General features: G+C 40.2%; 1 protein-coding gene across 3 annotated transcripts; it reads left to right on the top strand.

Annotated features, from left to right (window-relative positions):
- The first annotated feature begins 11,392 nt into the window (after window positions 1-11,392).
- LOC119894429 (homeobox protein DBX1-B-like) lies at window positions 11,393-18,478 on the top strand. 3 transcript variants are annotated; one of them, XM_038707175.1, is made up of 6 exons: window positions 11,393-12,019; window positions 12,196-12,321; window positions 13,018-13,578; window positions 14,221-14,304; window positions 17,394-17,596; window positions 17,830-18,478. In XM_038707175.1, the coding sequence occupies exons 3-6, from the start codon at window positions 13,212-13,214 to the stop codon at window positions 18,133-18,135; spliced, it is 960 nt and encodes a 319-aa protein (XP_038563103.1). In that variant the 5' UTR covers window positions 11,393-12,019; window positions 12,196-12,321; window positions 13,018-13,211; the 3' UTR covers window positions 18,136-18,478. The 3 variants fall into 3 exon arrangements, with proteins under 3 accessions (XP_038563103.1, XP_038563104.1, XP_038563105.1); XM_038707176.1 differs by having other exon boundaries at window positions 11,393-12,321; window positions 13,018-13,122; window positions 13,198-13,578; XM_038707177.1 differs by having other exon boundaries at window positions 11,393-12,321; window positions 13,198-13,578.
- The last annotated feature ends 1,663 nt before the right edge of the window (window positions 18,479-20,141 follow it).

The raw sequence follows: 20,141 nt of genomic DNA, 5'->3' as shown, positions 1-20,141 counted from the left end.
TATTTGCAGCAAGATATGCACTGTCCTCCTCTGAGTATTTTTAATGTTGAGAGTCAATGAGCTCTTTCAAATCTGAGATTACCAACTTGTTGAAGTAAATGTTCCTTATTTCACAGAATATTTTACATCCTAGGAGGAAGTGCATTTCTGTCTCAGCCTCACCTGTTGAACGTTGACCACATATTCTGTCTTCTTGTGGTTGTGATGATTTTTTGTGTCTTCCCTTTTCAATGGCCAGTTTGTGGTCACTAAGCCTGGACTTGCTCTGGTTTGGCTCTGTCTCTGCTTTAGTAGTAGAACGATATCCTGACAATAATCTCTTTTAGGGCCAGATAGCATTATAATCTACTTTGGATTTAGTTTGTTCTTTCCAGTGATCGTAATAGGTTTCTTTACATTGCATTATAATTTGGTTTACTCTGATTGGTGTTTGGAAAGCAGAGACTGCTCAGAGTGCCTGAGAGGGGACAGGTAGTCTCAGCATCAACTGACAGAGGGGGCTCTTTTCTGGGATTAGCACTTGGGTTTGGTGGGCTGTAGTCCTTGTTCAGTGGGAGACAGCAGAACAGCAAGATCATTTATCCATCCATCCATCCATCGTCAACCGCTTATCCTGCGTACAGGGTCGTATAGGAAGCCTTAAATAAAGTCGGACTTAAATTGCTGCCCTAACACCTCTTCTTTGGGTGAAGAATTTAGTTTGTTTGTCTCCAATTTTAACAGCACACCTATTTTCCAAATACCACCACAAAAATGAACGCGTAAAAAATTGTGACTTGCTCCTAATTTACATTCAACAGAAAAAATGGTCGGCGTCTCTTTAAGGTGCCATCTTACTATCTGAAAAATGTGCTCTTTAAATAGCAGGAAAATACTGCGCCATTGACTTTAGACCAAGTATTTGTTGGTCAGTGGCCTCAAGATAGCAATGCGCCTGACCCGCCTCATTTTTAGACAGTCCTATGAGCGTACAGATGGGCACAAGTATATTTTCTACTTACACAACATGGGCGCTGGGCGTGAAAATGACAACTGCGTCAACTGGAAGCTAGCAATGACACTTGTTTCGCACTTGGCACCACTCTGCACAAGATAGGGCCCTAAAAGTAAGCATAGTATCTAAAAAAACATAAAAATTGGACTGGACAGGTGGGTCAGAAACCGGACTCATTTTTAGTTATGCTATGTAAGTTATATGTTAACGTAGCTGTCCTTACGCAACTTAACTTATGTAAGTAACATAGTTAATTTAACCCTAACCAGGATCTTTTCCTTAACTTAACCAAGTGGTTTTGTTGCCTAAACCTAACCAAAATGCGATGTTTCACAATCACTAATTTTATTTTGAAAGTCAAACCTTGCCTGTGCATGCAATAACGGCATTAAAAAGTGACACCAGGAGATCTTGACCAAGTGTCAATATGTGACGAGTTGGGAATGAGAATGTGTTGGCAGTCCAAGATCCACCATCACACTCATATTTCAATTAAAACTGCCTTTTCTCTTCTCTTTAATCTGTGTCATGTTAGTGAAATGGCAGTGGCAGTCCCTGTGATAAAGCACGTTCCTGAGTTTCCACGTTGAATCTTCACACTGCCTCTTCAGCTACAAGACTCTCTAGTTTCAAGATCCATAGAAACAATAAATCAATACATTTTCCCATCCTGTGTCTCTAAAAGGAATGATGGATTACTTTTTCTCTACATGCATTATAGCACTCCATTTCTTTTATAGATGTGACGCTTGCAAACATGGAGGGTACAGGCGCACTGTAGTGGGTGGCTCGTCATTATGCCGTTGGTCATCATTTTAACAAAAGATTAAGAGAGGTGAAATTCCCAAGAAATACAAAAGACCAGTAATGTTATGATAGGAGATCTAAGTTCTCACATAAAAAAGTAAGGATGACAGTGAGGACTACCCTTAAAATACTGACATGTTTGTGTTTTATTAAGCTGAATAACAAAGTAGGGAGACTGTTAACTTGTGTTAAATTTATTATCTAGCTGTTTTTGCAGAAGCCCAAAGTTTCAGGGAATATGGGATTTTAAAATCCCCAGATCCAACACATAACGACAACCAAGTCCAATGAAGCTAAAGTGCAAGACAACAAATGTTGAGTATGAAATTTTGCATTTCATAGTGAGGTTACATTGTAAATCTGTTTTTATTTTAGCTTTAGCTAAAATGTTAAATAATACAAGCTACACTCATTGATATAATGATAACTGATTGAGGCATTTAACAATTTATTTCGGGCACTTTTCACATTATTGAATGATAACTACAAATATGTCATGCATGTCTGACCCAAAATTGAGCTGTCTGCTCTCACTGGAGGAAAATGTACATTGGACAAAGGTTCAATAAACAAAAAATGTGCAAGAAGAAGTTTTTGTTAATGTTAACAAAAAATTGGGTCCTCCTTCGATCATCTAAATGCGCAGAATCTCCCATTGGCCCCCCACCTATGTGTATGAATGTTAGTTCCATTCTGATGTGCAGTTGGCACCTTGCAGCTCTCTTTCTGTTTCTCTCTTGAGCCGCTGGAGCTCCTCTTTAAGCCTCTGTCATCTGGGGGGTCAGACGGCCTGGCCTGGGTTAGCTCTTTGATTTCAGCAAAGTCCAGCTCCAGCAGGGCCATACTCTCCTTCAGCTGATTGGTGGAGCTGGCAGGTGTGGGAGGAGCAGAGATAAACAAGGTGGTTCCCTACTCAGCTCTCATCATCTTCACTGTCAGAGGGGACACTGATCCTCTTGATGTCCACCTCAGCTTTCAACATGGGGAATGCCTCTTCAAAGGACTCCATGTTGGAGACTCCCTTGGACCATGACCTTTACTTTGTATAGTATGTGATGGTAAGCAGAGGGTCATCCTTGTCAAGGTGTTCATCTTTACAGATTTTTAATCTGCCTCCTGAGCTGATGCCCACGCTGGTTGCACGTGCATAATTGTGGCACAGAATGTCTTGGATGGAATCAATAAAGAATGTGAGGTTGTTTTTCTCATAGCCTCATTTGTGCTCCCACAGTTAGACATAAATGCACATAGAAACACCACGTACCACTTATACTGATATTTATGTCTGCATGACCACTCATGAGACCTGTCAATGGATAGAACGGCAAAGCAGAACTGCAATTTCACCATTTTTGCTGCCAGAACTGCTGTCATTACACATGACCATTATGCACGGTTATTTATAGCACCTGTAACGCTAATTCATCACTTGTATTTCTAAACTATCATCAGTGGTGATATTTCAGTCATTCATTACTTATCATCAGAAAGGTGATCAACAATTTATTTATAGGGTTCATATCAAAACAAACTCACAATTCAGGAGGGTCTTCATGTTGTTTTTTTCTCTATCACCTCAAAATGAAAAGTTTGAGTAGCATGGTGGGAACAGCAAATTGAAATAGACTTTGTATTGAGAATGAACGAGCAGATTGTGGAGGACTTCTATTCTATTCAGACATGTGAGTTCAACAAAAAACTAACTTACTGTTGTCACTCACTCTCCAGATGAGAGCATCAACAACCGCACATTTAATGCCATTCATTTTGCCATTAGTTTGGTTGCTATTAAAGGGTTCAAGGAAATACTGAACCTTAGTGAAGAGGGTTGTGATCTGTGAGTTTGACCTCCTTTGCTGTTGTGGAAAGCGCAATTTCACATTGAGGATGAGAATAAATTAAACAAAGTTGTGGTCCAGACAGCTTAACAATTAGCTCAAACTCACTCAAGTTCCATAAAGCTGAGAGGAGCTGCAGATTAATGGTGATAATTCTCGGTTCATCGCTACAAGCGACCCTGCCCAAATTGTCACATTGATTACATATTATCATTTGCAGGCCATCCTTACCAGAAACAACAAAACAAAACAACAGTTGTGTAGGTATATTATTATATAGCTTATTACAATCCCTATTTAAGTTTTTAGATAAACAATTTTCAGGTGACACATGCAATGTACTTATTTGGACCAAAACAACTATCTTTCCCTAAACCTAACCAAACTGCGGCCGTTTCACAACATTTTCCACATGTCAAACATCATGTGAATGAAGGTTCGATGAGCACATCGCTGGACTGGTACTTGCCATACATGTCGTTTTGGGGAACGGTCATAAATGTTGCATAGACAGCATACTTTGTATGACTGCTGTTGAAACATATTGAGTAATTTAATAATGTGCTATTTTCAGTATATTTGTGCAGTGATTACCCATGGTCCACACCATGGTTCCGAGACTGCGCTTAGTCCAAAGCACCATCTGAATAGCACAACGAAACAACAGAATTAAGTAAATTGAAGCAACAGGTTGGTGAGAGCTCTAGGTCTCTTTCTCTCTCCCCACTCCACTGATAAAACTGACAAAAATGTAAATTGGACTTGACAACCAAATCGGTCCCCCTCCCCTCTGCTTGGCTTGTATTTGGGCCCCAGAGCCCATTTTAACCACAGGCATTTACAAGCTCCCCTCTTAACAACCTGCCAGGTGCTTTAAGCCTCCCGCTAAAAGGCCGCAAAACGTTATGAGACTCCAATAAGATTAGAGCAGAATGGGCTGTGAATGGAAGAATGGAAGCTCTTATAATGGGAAAGATTGTTAGCACAGTGATGTGTTGCTCTGAGCTCCCATGACCAATCTACAACTAATGAGCATTCAGCGAGCATGCTCTATGTCACAAGTGTCCCGAGGCTATGATGGGGACACTGAAGCGATCAAATTCTCATATTTGTCAGCAACATGGGCTAATCGCTTTGGTCAAGTCTTACATATATTGTATGAATTCTATATACTAAGGACATTCTCACGCTCTTCCACTGCTTGATGAAAATTCATGGGGTTGGTCACTGGCAAGTGTAGTGCAGTGAGATTTTGCAGTGAGATGTTAATTTGAGATTCAGTTTTGAAATTCTAGTGCGTGCTTTACATGCTAAAAATAAATTCAAGCCCTTGCTGTTGTAATATGGTTTGATATGTAAAATTGTAATGTACGTAAACGTTTGCATAGTAACTCAGCTTACTCTCATAATACTCGCATAATGAAATTTTGTTAATGCATTTGTAAATCCACATTCAGCCAGCGCTGGTCTTTTTTGGCAGAAATTCTCAGGCGTCCAAGTGATGCATCAAATATTTCTTGGTTGTTGGCAATTAAGAGATCTGGGTATTTAGAATGAACAATAGCACCGTGATGAATAGAGACAAAACTAAGCAGGGACGTGCACAGGAATTTTGAAGGGCAGTTGCTCTGACCTGAAAAAAGCATGGGCTATATGAAGGACTGAGAAAAAAACATTTTTTTATTAAAAAATATACAAAAAGTAAAAACACTTAAATACAGCACTCAATAACCTAAACTACTATTAATAACAAAACAGAAAAACATGACTCGAGTCATGAAAAAAGAGTTCCTTATATTATTGTTTATTGTTTTTTTTTAATCATTATTTTTTTTTTTTCCTTTTTTTTTTTTTTGAAAATAAATAATCTAGATTGAATTGACAGATGGGGAAAACTCGCTTCTAATAAAATATTAAATAAAAAAACGCTTAGATTTCGGAAAAAAATACAATCCTTTTTTAACCTTTTGGCTTCCCGTACATTCAGTTGCGCTTCTAGCTCGTATTCACTTCTGTTGGTACGTATCACGTATGGTAACTGGGCAAAACTACGCATGATTTGTTGTAGTATGATTGCATAAAGGAAGGAAACAGGAATTCCAGTAGGGAACAGAATCGACTGACGTGCAGGCAGCGCTGCAGCAGTGCAGCCACTTAAACAGAGTTTGCTCTTCCCCTACTGACTTTCACTTTCGGTGCCCGAATGGAAGTGAATGAGGCTTTGCGATCGCGATTATTTTTTTATTTTATTTTTTTTTCTCGGAAGGGCGAGTCGGAAGGGCAACTTGAGTCAGGAAAGGCAAACGGGCAGTTGCCCGGGCAACCAGAGCAACCCCCCTGTGCACGTCCCTGAAACTAAGAGTCTACAGCAGTGCTAGCAGGTCTGTGAGGCTGTGCTTTGAGCTAAATGCTAATGTCAGCTAACATGCTCTCACTAACAGTAAAAGTCAAAGTATCACCACAGTCAGTCGGCGTTATCATCGGGACCCCATGAACAACTTCACACAATTTTGTGCCAATCCACCAAGTAAATGTTATATTTCACAGGATAAGTGAAAACTCTGACTTGCTGGTAATGCTAGAGAAAAAGATCACCACAGTCATTAGGATTCATCCTCTGGGGACTATGGATGGCTGTGAAAAATGTCATGGCAGTCTATCCAGTAGCTGTTCAGATATTCAGATATTTCAGTCCAGACCAAAGTAGCGGACTGTCCGACAGCCTGACATTGTCATCCCTAGATCCAATGTGGCTAAAAAGCACATTACCTAAAGAAACCTTATGTTGCCTCATCTCTCGTTTTCGTTTTTCGTCTCACTATAGATCTGTTTTGGGCTCCAATAACTGCTGAGAAAAATATCTGGTTCTTGGCAGGTAGTTTGTAGCCTTCAGGTAGCTGAAAACAGCTGCCTGCTGCTGCTGGAAACCAGGTTGATGATCTCTGAAGATCCAATCTATGGAACGCCCTGTCAACTGTTTTCACAACTGTTTCATAACTATTTCTTCATTAGAAGTTCCACTGAAAATAGTATGCAATTGTGAATTGTTTAAATGTACTTTTATTGAGTGCAGTGAAGCAGACATCTCAAAAACTCGAGTTGAAAAATACTAAAATGCTGAGGGGAACAGCAGAGTTGGTGATAATTCTCACCAGGTTCATCACTAGAGCAACACATTTCACATTACATGTAGTCATTTCATTCATTCTTAATTATATTATTAAAACATCACTTTCAGTCAGTTTAGCTTATATGTAAATATATAAATGTCAACATAATTGTTGAAACCAATAAAACCTTTACCATTCCATCACAGTAATATTATACGAGTTATTAACCTTCACAGGTAAGCAAACTACAAATAACAATCATTAGGGTATGTCTAAATATTATGACATTTAGTTCTGGGAGACTCAATACTTTCTTCTCTTAACTTCCATGTTGTTAAATATGTTTGACGGCCATAACTAAATAACTAAATAAAATGTAGAGATTGCTGAACAATATAATGAATATTCTATATAATGTTTCAGAAACTGCATGAGTTATATTCATAATGGATGATTTCACTGACATATCTAAATGTACAATGTTTCAGTCGTTCAGTTAAGTAGTGTTTAGCATTTTTAAAAAGTACATTTAGGGAACAGGTGCATGTAAGGTGACACACACACATACATCACGCACACACACTCGCTCCCTCTATGTGTCTCTAAGGAGCTTTATCTGGAGGCCTGTGTCTCTCTCTCCCTCGACAGAGCGATGTGATGTTTAATGGAAAGTTAATATGGCTTTAATGCTTGTCGCCGCACTTCAACACTGAAGGCCCTGCTAATCCACTCTGTTCCACACTGCCTAGAAACAGATGCTCCGGCCAGGAGAGACTGAGAGAGACAGAGAGTGAGGGAGTGGGTGCAAAGAAGAGTAAGACAGAGGATAGAGAAGATACTGTTGGCTATAGTATTGATTCTTTTGAGCTAAGTACTGAAAAATACATTATTTTCACAGTTTTTACTGTTAGCATGGATCACTCTAATATTCTAACTCCCTCCTGTCCGTAGCAAACATGGAACTTTTCAAAAGTAACATCAAAGGCAGCGTGTGTGATCTCTTTAAATCTTAAAAATCTTATAAATATTTTAGATTTAATGCTACATTAGATGTTTTTAGCAATAAGTCAGCTTTGGTCGCAATCAGTTAGCTACACATACACCACTGTTTCATTTGAAGCACAATAACAATTTGTACACACATAAGTGTTTTTTCCCCCCGGTGAGACCTGCCTCACTTTGTAATTAACAGTTATGCCCCCAAAAAACTCTTTTGCCTCTGGTGAGTAAAACAACATTAGCTGATGCATGCAGGGATCTGTATATTACAAGTTCACTGTAAGCATTTTAGATAACTAAATTTCCTGGTACGATGGTAAAATTGTGTAACATCTTTCTTTGGTTGCAAGTTTAATGTTAACTGATAACAGTTAACAGTCATATTTTAAAGGTTTTAGACAGGGATTGTAAAAGAAGTTTTATTTAGACTCACAAAAAAGCTAACATAAAAGATAGCTAACTCTTGATGGAATCAATGCACATGTGCTAGAAATACAGTACACAAACTTATATTCCATGATTTTTAAAAAAAAATAAAGACAAGTTCATATAAAACAAATAATTACCCAATGCAGCTGAAACAATATGCTAGTTCAAATAAGTAGTCTTTAAATATGCTATTTCTTGAAAAGCATAATCACAGAAATACTTAAATTAAACTTTGCTTAGTCCCAGTGTTGGTATCAATGTTTAGTCTGTTTAAGCTTCTTTTGCAACATTTCCACTATAATTATTTAATTTCACAGTAATAAACTTTGGTTTAGTGTGTTTTTTAATCTTATTGGTGAATACTGCCGTGTTCCTGACAGGTGAAGGGAAATAACTTTAACACAAATAAAGGACACAGCTTCTTATGAAACATTTATCAGCATCATTTTGAAATGACTTTAATGGGTCCTACTTATATTCATCTCTCTTATGCTTACATTTGAAAGTGTTCAGTTCATATAGCCTACATGAATATTCTGTCCATTTGTTTGTTTGGGACATGTTCATTAAGACTTGAGAAGCTGTGACATGAGTCTTAACTAGTTATTACTTCACCATGGACACAGCCTTAGTTGTTTTTCCCCTCTTTGCATGTGTAATCAATTCAGGGAGGTAGGTGGGGAGGGTTCATGTTGTAAGAGGCTAATAGCTTTAAAATGAGTCTTAACTGGTGTTTAATTCCAACCAACCAACAGCTGTTGTGGTGGTTAAGAATCGAGCAGCGGGCCAGTCTGCCTGTTGGACCACGAGGAGAAATTAGTTCTGCTGATGCCCATATTCCTCCCAGGGAACCATCTGCTCCACTTACAATAGAGGGATTTTCTGAAGGAATAAAATGCTTTGAACGCAACAATTTCTCTCTCTCTCTCTCTCTGTCTCTGAGAGGGCTTTGGTCAAGGTGTCGTATTTCCCGGCAGGTCTGCCACTCAGCAAATCTGTCGCACATTTAATGATTGGTTCCTTTTGTTGAAGAGCAGATCATTTCATCACATTTCCACATTGCCAATTTTAGTTTAAAATGTTTTCCCCCAATTGTTGAGGGCACATTTAAAGGTTTTGTTTGCTATTGTTTAAGGAAAAAAACAAACACCTTTTTACAGCATCTCTGAAACAACCAGCAGTTTTAATGGGGACCATATCTTCAATGGAAGTTCCGATAAAAATTGTTTAAAAGAAAAGTTGCAGTCAAATTAATTTTGTTCTTTTGTTGTTAATGAAGTTTGGAAGCAGAAATCTCAAAGGCAGATATCCATAAATCTGGACAAATAAAACCCAAACTGGTTACTGTATAACAGGAGTAAGTGAGAAAATATGTTGGGTTTTTTTGTAATATTAGTGAAATTACTATAACATAAATCTGTTAGGAGTGGCAGTAGGGGTGGGGGGACAAATCCAATGATTTGGCCTCCAAGGAGCTTGGCCTTTCAGAAGTAATTAATATGCTATACAGCCATGGTTTATTTAACTGTAGTTCATGTTATTGATATGGTTACTGTATGGCAGCTACAGTGTAAACCTGTTTGCCGTGTATGGGAAGGTAAACAGTTTGCCGGTGCTGCAGAAGCCATGGGAAATAACAGCACCTTTGTGCTATACAACGACTATGGGTTGTTGTTTTGTTTTGTTTTTTGATTGTTAGCAAATGATAAATGGTACATTACACCGACTGTCCTATTGTGGTTGTAACTCCCACAGCACTGAAAATATAGAATGGACTGGGACAAGAAAAGTCAGAAAATGTCAGATTTGGGGTGGTCAGCTTCCACTGTCCGTGAATGTAGATCAGAGTGCTGCTGGCAGAGAACTTGGACCTACTACATTTGGTTCTCTGGTTCGTCTAAGACATGCCAGGTTATTCAGACATTACTGGCTCCTAAATCTTCACTGCTCACTGAACATAACGTTGGTAGCACTGGAGAAAGAGTGAGATCCATGTTTCAGAGATACATAGAAGATGAACATGGAGGGGAAGAGCAGCACATGCTGAAATGCCATTAGTCACAGGTCTTATCACGCGCCCTCTGGGACTTACTTCGCCACCCCTCAGGTCCCTGACCAAATCTTCTTTAAAGGCTTCTTTGTTCATCTCACTTGTCTTTCCACTGAAGTTGATGGCCCCGTTGTCAGAACAGCACTACACTGACAACCTGTTTATTTAATTACAATGTGGTCCCAAATTAGCTGCAACAACCATAAAAACCATGTGAATTCATGCTAGGCTACTTTGTTTTTTTGGAAATTATTAAAGGTTAGTGTGATAACAAACCTGCAACACTAGCCTATCTCTAATGGTGCTGTCAGACCAAACGCGAATTTAATCCTCACGACGCTTTCCTACATTGGCTACAAGTGTTCACCTAGTGATGTGCGGATCGATCCTAAAGTATGGATATTTCTGATACCAACGTTTCCTGCTCTAGGATCGATACTCATATAAAAGGATCGATATCTAAACTCAGTCATGTGGAGTGAGTGTGTGTTTTATAATAAGTATCTTACTGTCACCAGGATGGTCTAATTATACTCGGTTAATAGGAACTACTTTTCCTTCCGCCTGTCAAAGTCACGCTTGCGCTACGGCTCTGTGACGGAGCTTCTTTGAAGTGAGCCGCTGCAGCCCTTTACATTTCCCACGATTGAATACTGACTGTGGCCGACTGTAAAATCACTTCTGGCTGTGTTTTAGCTGTGAAGGTAATAATGTTACTCTGTGTGATGTGTGTGCAAAGACAGTGAAATACTTTGGCAACAGGCAAACTTCACTAAACACCTGAGATTAAATCTGTCACAATTATGAAGCTGCAGTTCTGAGCAGGATATTTTCATTATAATTAAAGACTATGACAGTAGTCTGATGTTTTGTCATTATGCAGCTATTATTTTGAATTGGAAGGCTACAGCCTACTGCTTATTTCTCTCATAAATACAGAAACGGGAGGGGGGAGGTCACATTAAACTAGAAATAAAATATGTAAAAGGTATTGGTATCGGCAATACCAGCCTGGGTATTACTTGGTATTGGATCGGATAGGGATGAAGTGGTATCACATCATTCACACACAACGCGAAAAGGCGATAAGAACCCGCGGAAATTCGCTCCAGTTGGAAATTTTCCACTCACACGAAGACCTTCGCGTTGCCTTCTCGTCGCTTTGCGTCGCCCGACAGGAAATCGCAGCTCTACCGTCTTTGCATTTACTTTGTATGTAAACTCACCTCCGCGAATGCCCTTCGCTTTTGGTCTGAAAGCACGGTAAGTTCAAGTTTAGAGAATTATAATAACATAAGTTGCCAGTTAGATAGCTTTACATATTTTGAATTTGCCATTAAGGTAACGTTAGCCTATTGGTTGAGAGACATGTTGTGCTAACTAGCTTATGCTAAGCTCATTTTTCCAGTGTTCACTGGCTGCTTGCTAACACTGTGTACCTCAGGTTGATCATTTAGGCTAAACTAAAGAAAAACTGACTGCTTTTCACTGGCTTTGAATGACGAGTTTCACCATTTGAGTGAGCGCGCATATCAGGGACAGTGGGTGTTCTGAGTGTCTGAACTTTGACTCATTTCCCACTCATTCAAGTCAACAGAACCCCGTGATCAAAGGCGACCAGAACAAAGCTGACTTTAAGTCTCTGCCACTTGAAGTCGTTTTAGGCGGAAAGGCCACCTGTCTGTCTGTCTGTCTGTCTGCCCGACTGACTGACTGACAGAAAAGTGGTGACGTTGCAGGATGACGCAGACAATGATGATGATGCAACGCGGAGATAACGGAGCTGGTTCATGTGAGGAAAAGCTGGATCCCTAACCAACTGATAAGAAAATGATTTAGTTCCCATTTGTTTCTCTGTATTTGTGTTATGAAGTGGCTTAAATGTATTTATCATTCCCACAAGAGACATGGCCTCTTTAACCTGTTGTAAGATTATTTAATAGCAGAAATTGTGTCACACCCAACAAGAGACCTTCGCAAAGGATGGTCTCAAAGATCCCTTCAGGGTCTGCTCTGCCAGACAGCAAGACACGATGCAGGGACAGCGGGCCACCGCGGCTTCATGCTGAACCGGATCAGAAGAAGCAGGCCAAGGTCAGAGTGAATGAGTGTTAATGTGAAGCAGGGGTTATTATTATTAATATTAGTAGTAGTAGTATCAGTAATCAGTAGTTGGCTAGTATTAATTTCACACATCTAACATCTAACACCATAGCAAGTTCTGCATGTTGAATAAAAAAGCGGCACAGCTGAAATATCGGCCTATTTTTTTTTTTACAAACATTTTATTTGCATGTTCAGACAATGAATATATTATGTTAGGCTATAAAATATAATGACACGAAAATATTTAGCCTATTCCTCTGTCTAGACAAAAACAAATGCATTTGTGGCTAAATTCTGCATTCATGTAAGATTAGTTGGTGGTGTCAGTTATTTAGAGCATAGACATGAGGAACATTATGTTGTCGACCTGCACAGAGCCAGCAGCGCAGATCTGCCAATCGTCTGATCAAATGATTTTAATATTCCTCCGTGTCAGCACCTTGGACCGCTACAACAGCTCTGCAGGTGGTGTAGTGGGCCAGTCTTCCTGTTGCTGTAGTGGGCCTACATGCGTGTCATTTTTCGTTAGTGAAATAATGACATTTTTGAATTAGCTGCTTCCAACCACAGAAGTAACAGAGATAAGACCAGTAGGACGATCTAATTGTTTTTGGTTGAGGTCCAATCATAAATGAAGCAGTGGACGGCTGACCAATCCCCTTGCCCTGGACTTTGTCCTCACAGAGCTTCACGCGGAGAGATGGGCTGAGGGTGTGCGCGTGCACATGCTCGTGTGCAGGAGTGACTCAGTTGTATAAAACTTCTCCAAGAGTGCACAGAGACCACAGAGTGAGTTTGTGTTGTTTAGGGTCCTCTTTATTTTTTCCCTGAAGACAACTCTAAAACAGTAGAAAACTTTCGCAGGTCGGACACCCACGATGTTTCCCTGCAGCGCTCTTCCGCCTCCTCTCTACCCGGGCTTACTGCGTCCCCCTGCGGCTCTCTCCTCGCCCCTGACCCGGTCACTCCCCTCGGGCTTCCTAGTAGAAGATCTCCTCCGATTAAGCCAGCCTGTCAGCTACGTACATCGGACTTTCTCTGCCAGAAGTCCCGGGGACATTCTCCCGCTCAGCCCCGGCCCGGGCGCCTCTCCCCGGGCGTTGGGACCCAGCACAGAGCGGTCTGTGCTTCAGAGCTCCGGCCAGCCGAGCCGCAGCAGCCCCGGCTCTCCGCAGACCGTCTGCCCGGACTCCGGCTACCTCAAGTTCGGCGTCAGTGCGATACTGGCACCGTCAACCCGGAGCGGTGAGTAGGAGGGGAAACTGGATGATGATGGATAGCTTATGATTTTTATTACAGCCCTACAGCTACTGTTAGAAATAAATTAAACATCATAAGAAAAATATTTATTTCTGCAGGCTAGCTATAAATTTATTTAGGCAACATTCTTACAATATACAACATCATCTCCTATGCACTTTTTCCCACTAAGGCCTTCAGCACTACAAAGTGATGCTACTCTCACTAACTCTCTCACTAAATTCACATACAGATCAGAATACTCTATATAGCTAATATTGGAAACATATATTGGCTCTGTTGAGCCTCAAAACTGAAGGCTCAGTAAATTAGTGAATTGTCAATAAATGAACATGCATTTGGTTTAAAATTATATTTATCAGCATGCTGAGGTGCACCAGGTTTAAATGTTAGGTTTTATTTTTAATAAATTATTTCCCCATACTGTTATTACTATTTTTAGAATGTTAAATTTACAATTTACTTCTATTTGTAAAATTGTATTTGGAGATATTATCATTCCTCTATATTTATCATGTTTATATTCTGGTGTCTGTGGTATTAATATATGTTCCTATTCAGATTATTTCTCCTGCTTTGAAACAGCACATATGTTAAGTTAATTTTCTTTTTCTGTTTACTCTTCAGTCCAGAGTTTTCAGGCTAAGTCCTTCCCTTGGTCTTTCTTTGATGGAAGCCTCCATCCTTTCATCAGAGCCTCCTACTTCACAGGTTTGTGGACTTACCAGTGCTATATATCGGTGTTAGTAGATTCAGGGCTCCAATTAATGTGTGATTTTCATTTCCTTCTTTATAAGAGAGAAAAGCCATCACTTTCACCACTTATTACTTAATGTTGGGCCCCAACCTGAGGATAAATTCCTCATTTTCATGTGGACATTTAGCTGTTATCCACATCTGTTACAATATCACGCAGAAACAGGTGAACTCAGCACCACTTTCTGTACTTTGGTGTGGAACAAACGCTCCTCAGTCAGTGGAATTTAATTTTCCTTATTCTCACCCGTACCGCCAATGTCTCAGTGATGAGTAAACAAACAGCATTACAACATTTTTCATCCATAGAGAAAGACAAATCCAAAGTTTCCATATATTACATTTCCACAAAATATTTCTGTAATTAATAATTACAGAATTAATAATAATAATGAGTATAATTAAGAAATCACAAGCTTGTAATGATGATAATTAACTCATGGCGCCCCAGATGTGCCTTACAGTACAGTCTAAATGTCTATGTTTCAAGGAACATTTCAAACTGATATTGATTAACATATTAATAAAGGAATTCACTGACACATCTGGTTAATACTGGACATTGAGTAAAAATAGCTAAGTGTTTTCTTGGTGGAAGAGATAGCCTTCTCTGTGTTTGAGAGACTTATTATTATTATTTTTTTTTTACAGGCCTCACTTCTGTGGGGGCGGGAAAAATAAATGAAACTAAATAGGCCTTCAAGGCTTCAGTCTGGCTCTAATAGGCAAGCTCAGTCCAAAAAGTTTTTACAGCTCCTGAAATCAGATGTGAAAACACATTTCAGCAGCTGATGTAGATGGCGAGGTCTCAGCCTGTTTGGAGACGTCATCAGCCTTTTAGCTTGGGAATATCCCGAACAGCTTGGAATCAGCTCTGCCAATTTGAAGGCCTATTTAGGCGACGCACTGACTGCTGACATTAGCACCAGTTGTCCTAATCTACAAATTAGTCCAGTTTGTCACGCTCTAAATATATTAGTGCCGTTTGTCATGGTCTAAATGTGAGGCGGGTATCTTCCCAGCTCAGGAACTCAGCGCCTCTTCACGCGCCGTCGTTTTCCCACCAAGCCCCTCTGCTTGCCCACAAAGCTCCCAGCACCGTGACCAATAGGAGCCAAAACACACACACACACACACACACACACACAGACACATGCATGCACACACACAAATGTTTGTTCCTCTGTCCCTGTGGGGACATGTCATTGACATAATGCATTCTCTAGCCCCTTATCTTAACTTCAACCAATTGTAACCTGAACCTTAAAACCAAGTCTTAACCGTCTCTACCCACGGGGTCCTCAAGTTTTGTCCCAACGGTGACACGAGTCCTCATCGGTTAGTGTGCATTGACGTGAAAGTCTCCACTGGGATATAAAAACATGAAACACACACACACTTTGAAGACTTGTTGCTCTCACACAGTTCAAATTGGCAACTTCACAGTTTGAAGCTGGATTTAATTTTATTTCTTTTCATATTAGCATATTCATCAATTCAAAAATATATTCTATATATTTTTGTATATTTAGATCTGTAGTAACACTTATAAGCAGTTGTACAACACTGTGGACCGCCCTAAGCTCTCTGTTTCGTCTAAAGCTTGATTGAAGACTCTCTAACAGCTCTACATTATACTGACCTGTCTTTAATGGGTCTGTAATATACTAGCCTGTCGACGGCCTTTTCCACTCAATTCATTACAACACAATCACCTTTCTCTATGCATTTGCAGCCTATACAATCCTCCTTCATGCTTCATTAGAGGCAGTGTGAAGCGAGCTTTGGAGAGCCCGTCTCATTAGCATAGGCTCTGTTTCCACTACTGGACAAATTGGGCTTAACACCAGATTGCAGGCAGAACATGGGGAGCATGTGTGCTGATGATGGAAACAAGAACGAATGACACATTCTGAGACGACTGACAAATGTAGAATAAACTCACAAAGAATTCAAGTTTAGCAGAAGTCAGCATAAAAGTGTCTAGTTGTAAGTGAAATTCCAGCTTGTGTCCACTCAGAAGCAGGATGCTAACAAAACAAGAGCATCAAGAAAATATGATGGAGGGATTTACTGATTGATCTGTTCCTCAGAATGTTAATGTTTTAGACACATTGAAGGCTTACAGGAAATGAAAAAGAAGCATTCACCTCATTCATCACCACTGAATATAAAATAAATTGTAGCAACTGCCAGTCACTCGGCACAATCACATTTTTACGTCATTGGACATGAATTGATACAACAAAAGCTCTCTGCTGTATATCGGTTACCAGTCTAAGACGGATGAGAATAAACCTGCAATCTGCGTCTTTGAGATGGAACAAAATTAAAATTGTCTGAGCAACTGAAAATTCTAAATGTTAAGAATTTATTAAAATTTACGATGAATTGTTAGAAATGTAATGTTACATGTAATATGTATTATAATTTGTGTTAAATATCAGAGTAGCGTTCATAAAGGGAGTTGGTAAAGCCATTATTCTGGTAGTAGAGTCAGCAGTCATGGATTAGAGAGTTCATCTCTCCTACAGACACCTGAAACTGTCATTTTTGTTCGTAGTAAATGTTTCACCTATTTAACGTGTAAATATGAATTAGAAGCCTTTTAATGGCTTGCTTTTAGATAATGACTCTTTCCCAGGACCTGCACACATCTTGTATTAAACCTACTAAAATGTATATTTTTCATATATATATATTTATATATATATGTCTACTGTAATTCTGTTTTCTTGGGATTTGGGAGTTTAGCGGCGAGCTAGCTGTAGTTAGAAATGACAAAGAAATCTAATCCTTCTACAGTCAGAATACTGTATATTAAAATTGGACTACTTTTAAAGCCAGTTGTGAAAACAAATCAACTGAATTGAAAAATCCAACAAAAGGCTAGAGCTACAGCCTGGGATATGTTTTGTAGAAGAATCTGTATCATCAAAGTTGGGGACAGGGACCCAGCGAGGGCCACATTTTATTTGATTTCAACATCAGGTCAAACGGGGCTGGCTATTAAATCTCTACTCTGCTCTGTTTTGTCCTGCCAGCCTCCTCCACTGCGATTCCTGTCCCGGGGACGTTTTCATGGCCCCCGGCTCCCAGAGGGAAGCCCAGGAGGGGCATGCTGCGGCGGGCTGTGTTCTCAGACCTCCAGAGGAAGGCCCTTGAGAGAACTTTCCAGAGGCAGAAATACATAAGCAAACCGGACAGGAAGAAACTTGCCAGTAAACTTGGACTTAAAGACTCCCAGGTACACACCAAGGACTGTTAGATTTGGTAAAATTTATTTTAGACAATCCTCCATGTACTGAGCAAGTACAAACATATGTTTATGCTCCATTGCTCTTATATTGCATATCTGTGCATTTTAATCTGGGCTTGAAGTGATTTCCTGTTCATTTTGTACCTCAGTCCGGCTGTGAACAAAGTGGTGAGGAGGTCTGTGACGTTGACTTATTGTTCTTTTTTCTGCGTCCTGTGAAGGTGAAGATCTGGTTTCAGAACCGCAGGATGAAATGGAGGAACTCCAAGGAGAGGGAGCTGCTGTCGACGGGCGGCTGTCGCCAGCAGACCCTTCCCACCAAAACCAACCCCCACCCAGACCTCACCGATGTAGGCAGCACCTACTGCCACAGGCTGGACAGGACTGCACCCCCCAGCCAGGCACAGCTGGACAGCCAGGACTCACATCTTCACCACCACCACCACCATCATCACAATCCTTCCTCTCCGTCAGAGTCCAGCAAACAGTCCTCAGAGTCAGACACTGAAGAAATCACAGTTTCATAAGACCAGTCCACAGAACAACCTGCTCTGAGACACGGTCAGCTGTGAAGGATGGCAGGACAGAAAAAGATTTAAAGAAACTGGCGAATGGAAGGAAATACCACGAGAGTTTGAATCTGCTCTGTACATAGCTGTGTTTTCTCAGCCTTTCAGTGCCATTTTTCTGTACAGTGTTGTTTATATTACTTTTATATGTAGTTCAGTATATCTATATACAGTAACTAAGGTATGCTGAGCTATTTTAGATATTTGTAGATTGAAATGTTTAAAACTCTTAAATATACAAATTGTTCTTTCCATACATATTTGTATTCTTTATATTTTCTCAAATAAATCTTGAAAAGACTCTTTTAGTATTAATGCTACCTGTCCTAGCAAGAAACTGCTGGAACATTAGCTTGAAGCTTCAGTAGTAACTCTGCCGGCATCTCACGTCCTGTCACGCATACAGGTCTGATCTTGTGTTGCCTAGAACTAAATTATGGGGAGCTACTCCAACGATGTAGCCTATTTGGGGCCTGTCTAACTCCACTTTTGCTACTTAAATGGTGCATAACCATGTAAGTGCAAAGTAAGGCACAAGGGGTTGTAATTAGTCTCTTAATTAATATATCATATTAAACCAATCACCGCCCATTCCCTTTAAAAGTCAGGTGCACCTGCCGCGTTGCTGTTTAAACGGCGGATGGATGGCACATAAACCATAAAATGGTGCAAGTATGGAGAGAATTACATACAAACCGTCTCTGATCGTGAAACCTGTCGTTCCTCTGCAGCTCTGTGATTCCTCAGTGAAGTTCCAGACAGACAGACTCTGACTCTCCTCTATGAAATGTCTGGACCCTCACTGCGCTGCATTATTAGAAACTAGGATGAACCGGTCGTGGGTAACACCTCTTCCTTACAATGGTGTCTTTCCTGTGTTTTATTGTTGTATTGTTGAGTGTTTTCTTTCATGATAGGCTGCTGTCAGTCATTTGAAATGTTTCCATGTATACAATAAAGTCCCAACAAAAATTATGGGGCATTTAAGCAGCAAAACTAAACAGTGTATTATAAACATGACAGGACAGCACAGAGGAAACTCTCCTGAGGACGCAGAATTCAACTTTTAGCTTCTGAAATCATTTAGACCTCTGGATTAATCAGGATGACGGCCGCTTTCCTTCATACATCTTCAGTGTGTGTGAGATCTTTTGGATGTGTAGAAGAACACTGGACATTAATTAACATTTGATCCTGACAGATCATGTTGGCGTGTGAGGAGATTTAAATCATCAATGAGGTTCTGCTGCTGTGCCTCGTGCGTAAATGCGCACAGCGTCACTCTTCAGAGCAACTTCCTGTCTGGATAATATAACAGTGAAATGCTGCGCCGTTGAATTACGACCTGCTATATTATTTTATTTTTTGGTCAAAGGCGCAATTGCCTTCTGCTGCCTTAAGACAGCAACGTGCCAACAATGCGCCTGACCAACACTCCTATTAGCGCTCAGCTGGGCGTGAAAATTATAACTGCATGCGTTGGAAACTGGCAATGACGCTTGCGCTACGCTTTGCGCCGGGTGCAATAGGGTCCCTTAAGGCTTTTCTGATCAATATAGCAATGCGCCTGACCACACCTCATTTTAAGACCAACACTACTTATGAGCACTCAATTTGCTCCTTACACAGCACAGACGGACAGAAAATTGGCCCTGGCATTTTTAGCCCAGGCGGCCCACCAACAACCCTCATCACTACACCATCCTTCCATTTAAGGGCTTAGATTAGGGGTGTGACGAAACACTAGGCCCATGACAACAAGAAAAGAACATATTTTAATTATTTAGAAATAATAAAAGCATTAAACACTTAATTTCCTGCACTCTGGGGACATTGTCTGCACCAGGGAAACACAAAATTCAGGTGGCAGGTGACAATTCAGAGTATAAAAATATAATAGAATACAAAGCGGTAATCAGCAGCTTATTGTTTTTAGTTTTAGTTACTTTTTTTGGGCAACACAG

Source organism: Micropterus salmoides, unplaced genomic scaffold (genome assembly GCF_014851395.1).
Source record: "Micropterus salmoides isolate LMB-PRFRI ecotype aquatic unplaced genomic scaffold, ASM1485139v1 Ms_hic_scaffold_8, whole genome shotgun sequence".
NCBI classification, from domain to species: Eukaryota; Metazoa; Chordata; class Actinopteri; order Centrarchiformes; family Centrarchidae; genus Micropterus; species Micropterus salmoides.
This window is presented reverse-complemented; position numbering and strand designations above follow the sequence as displayed.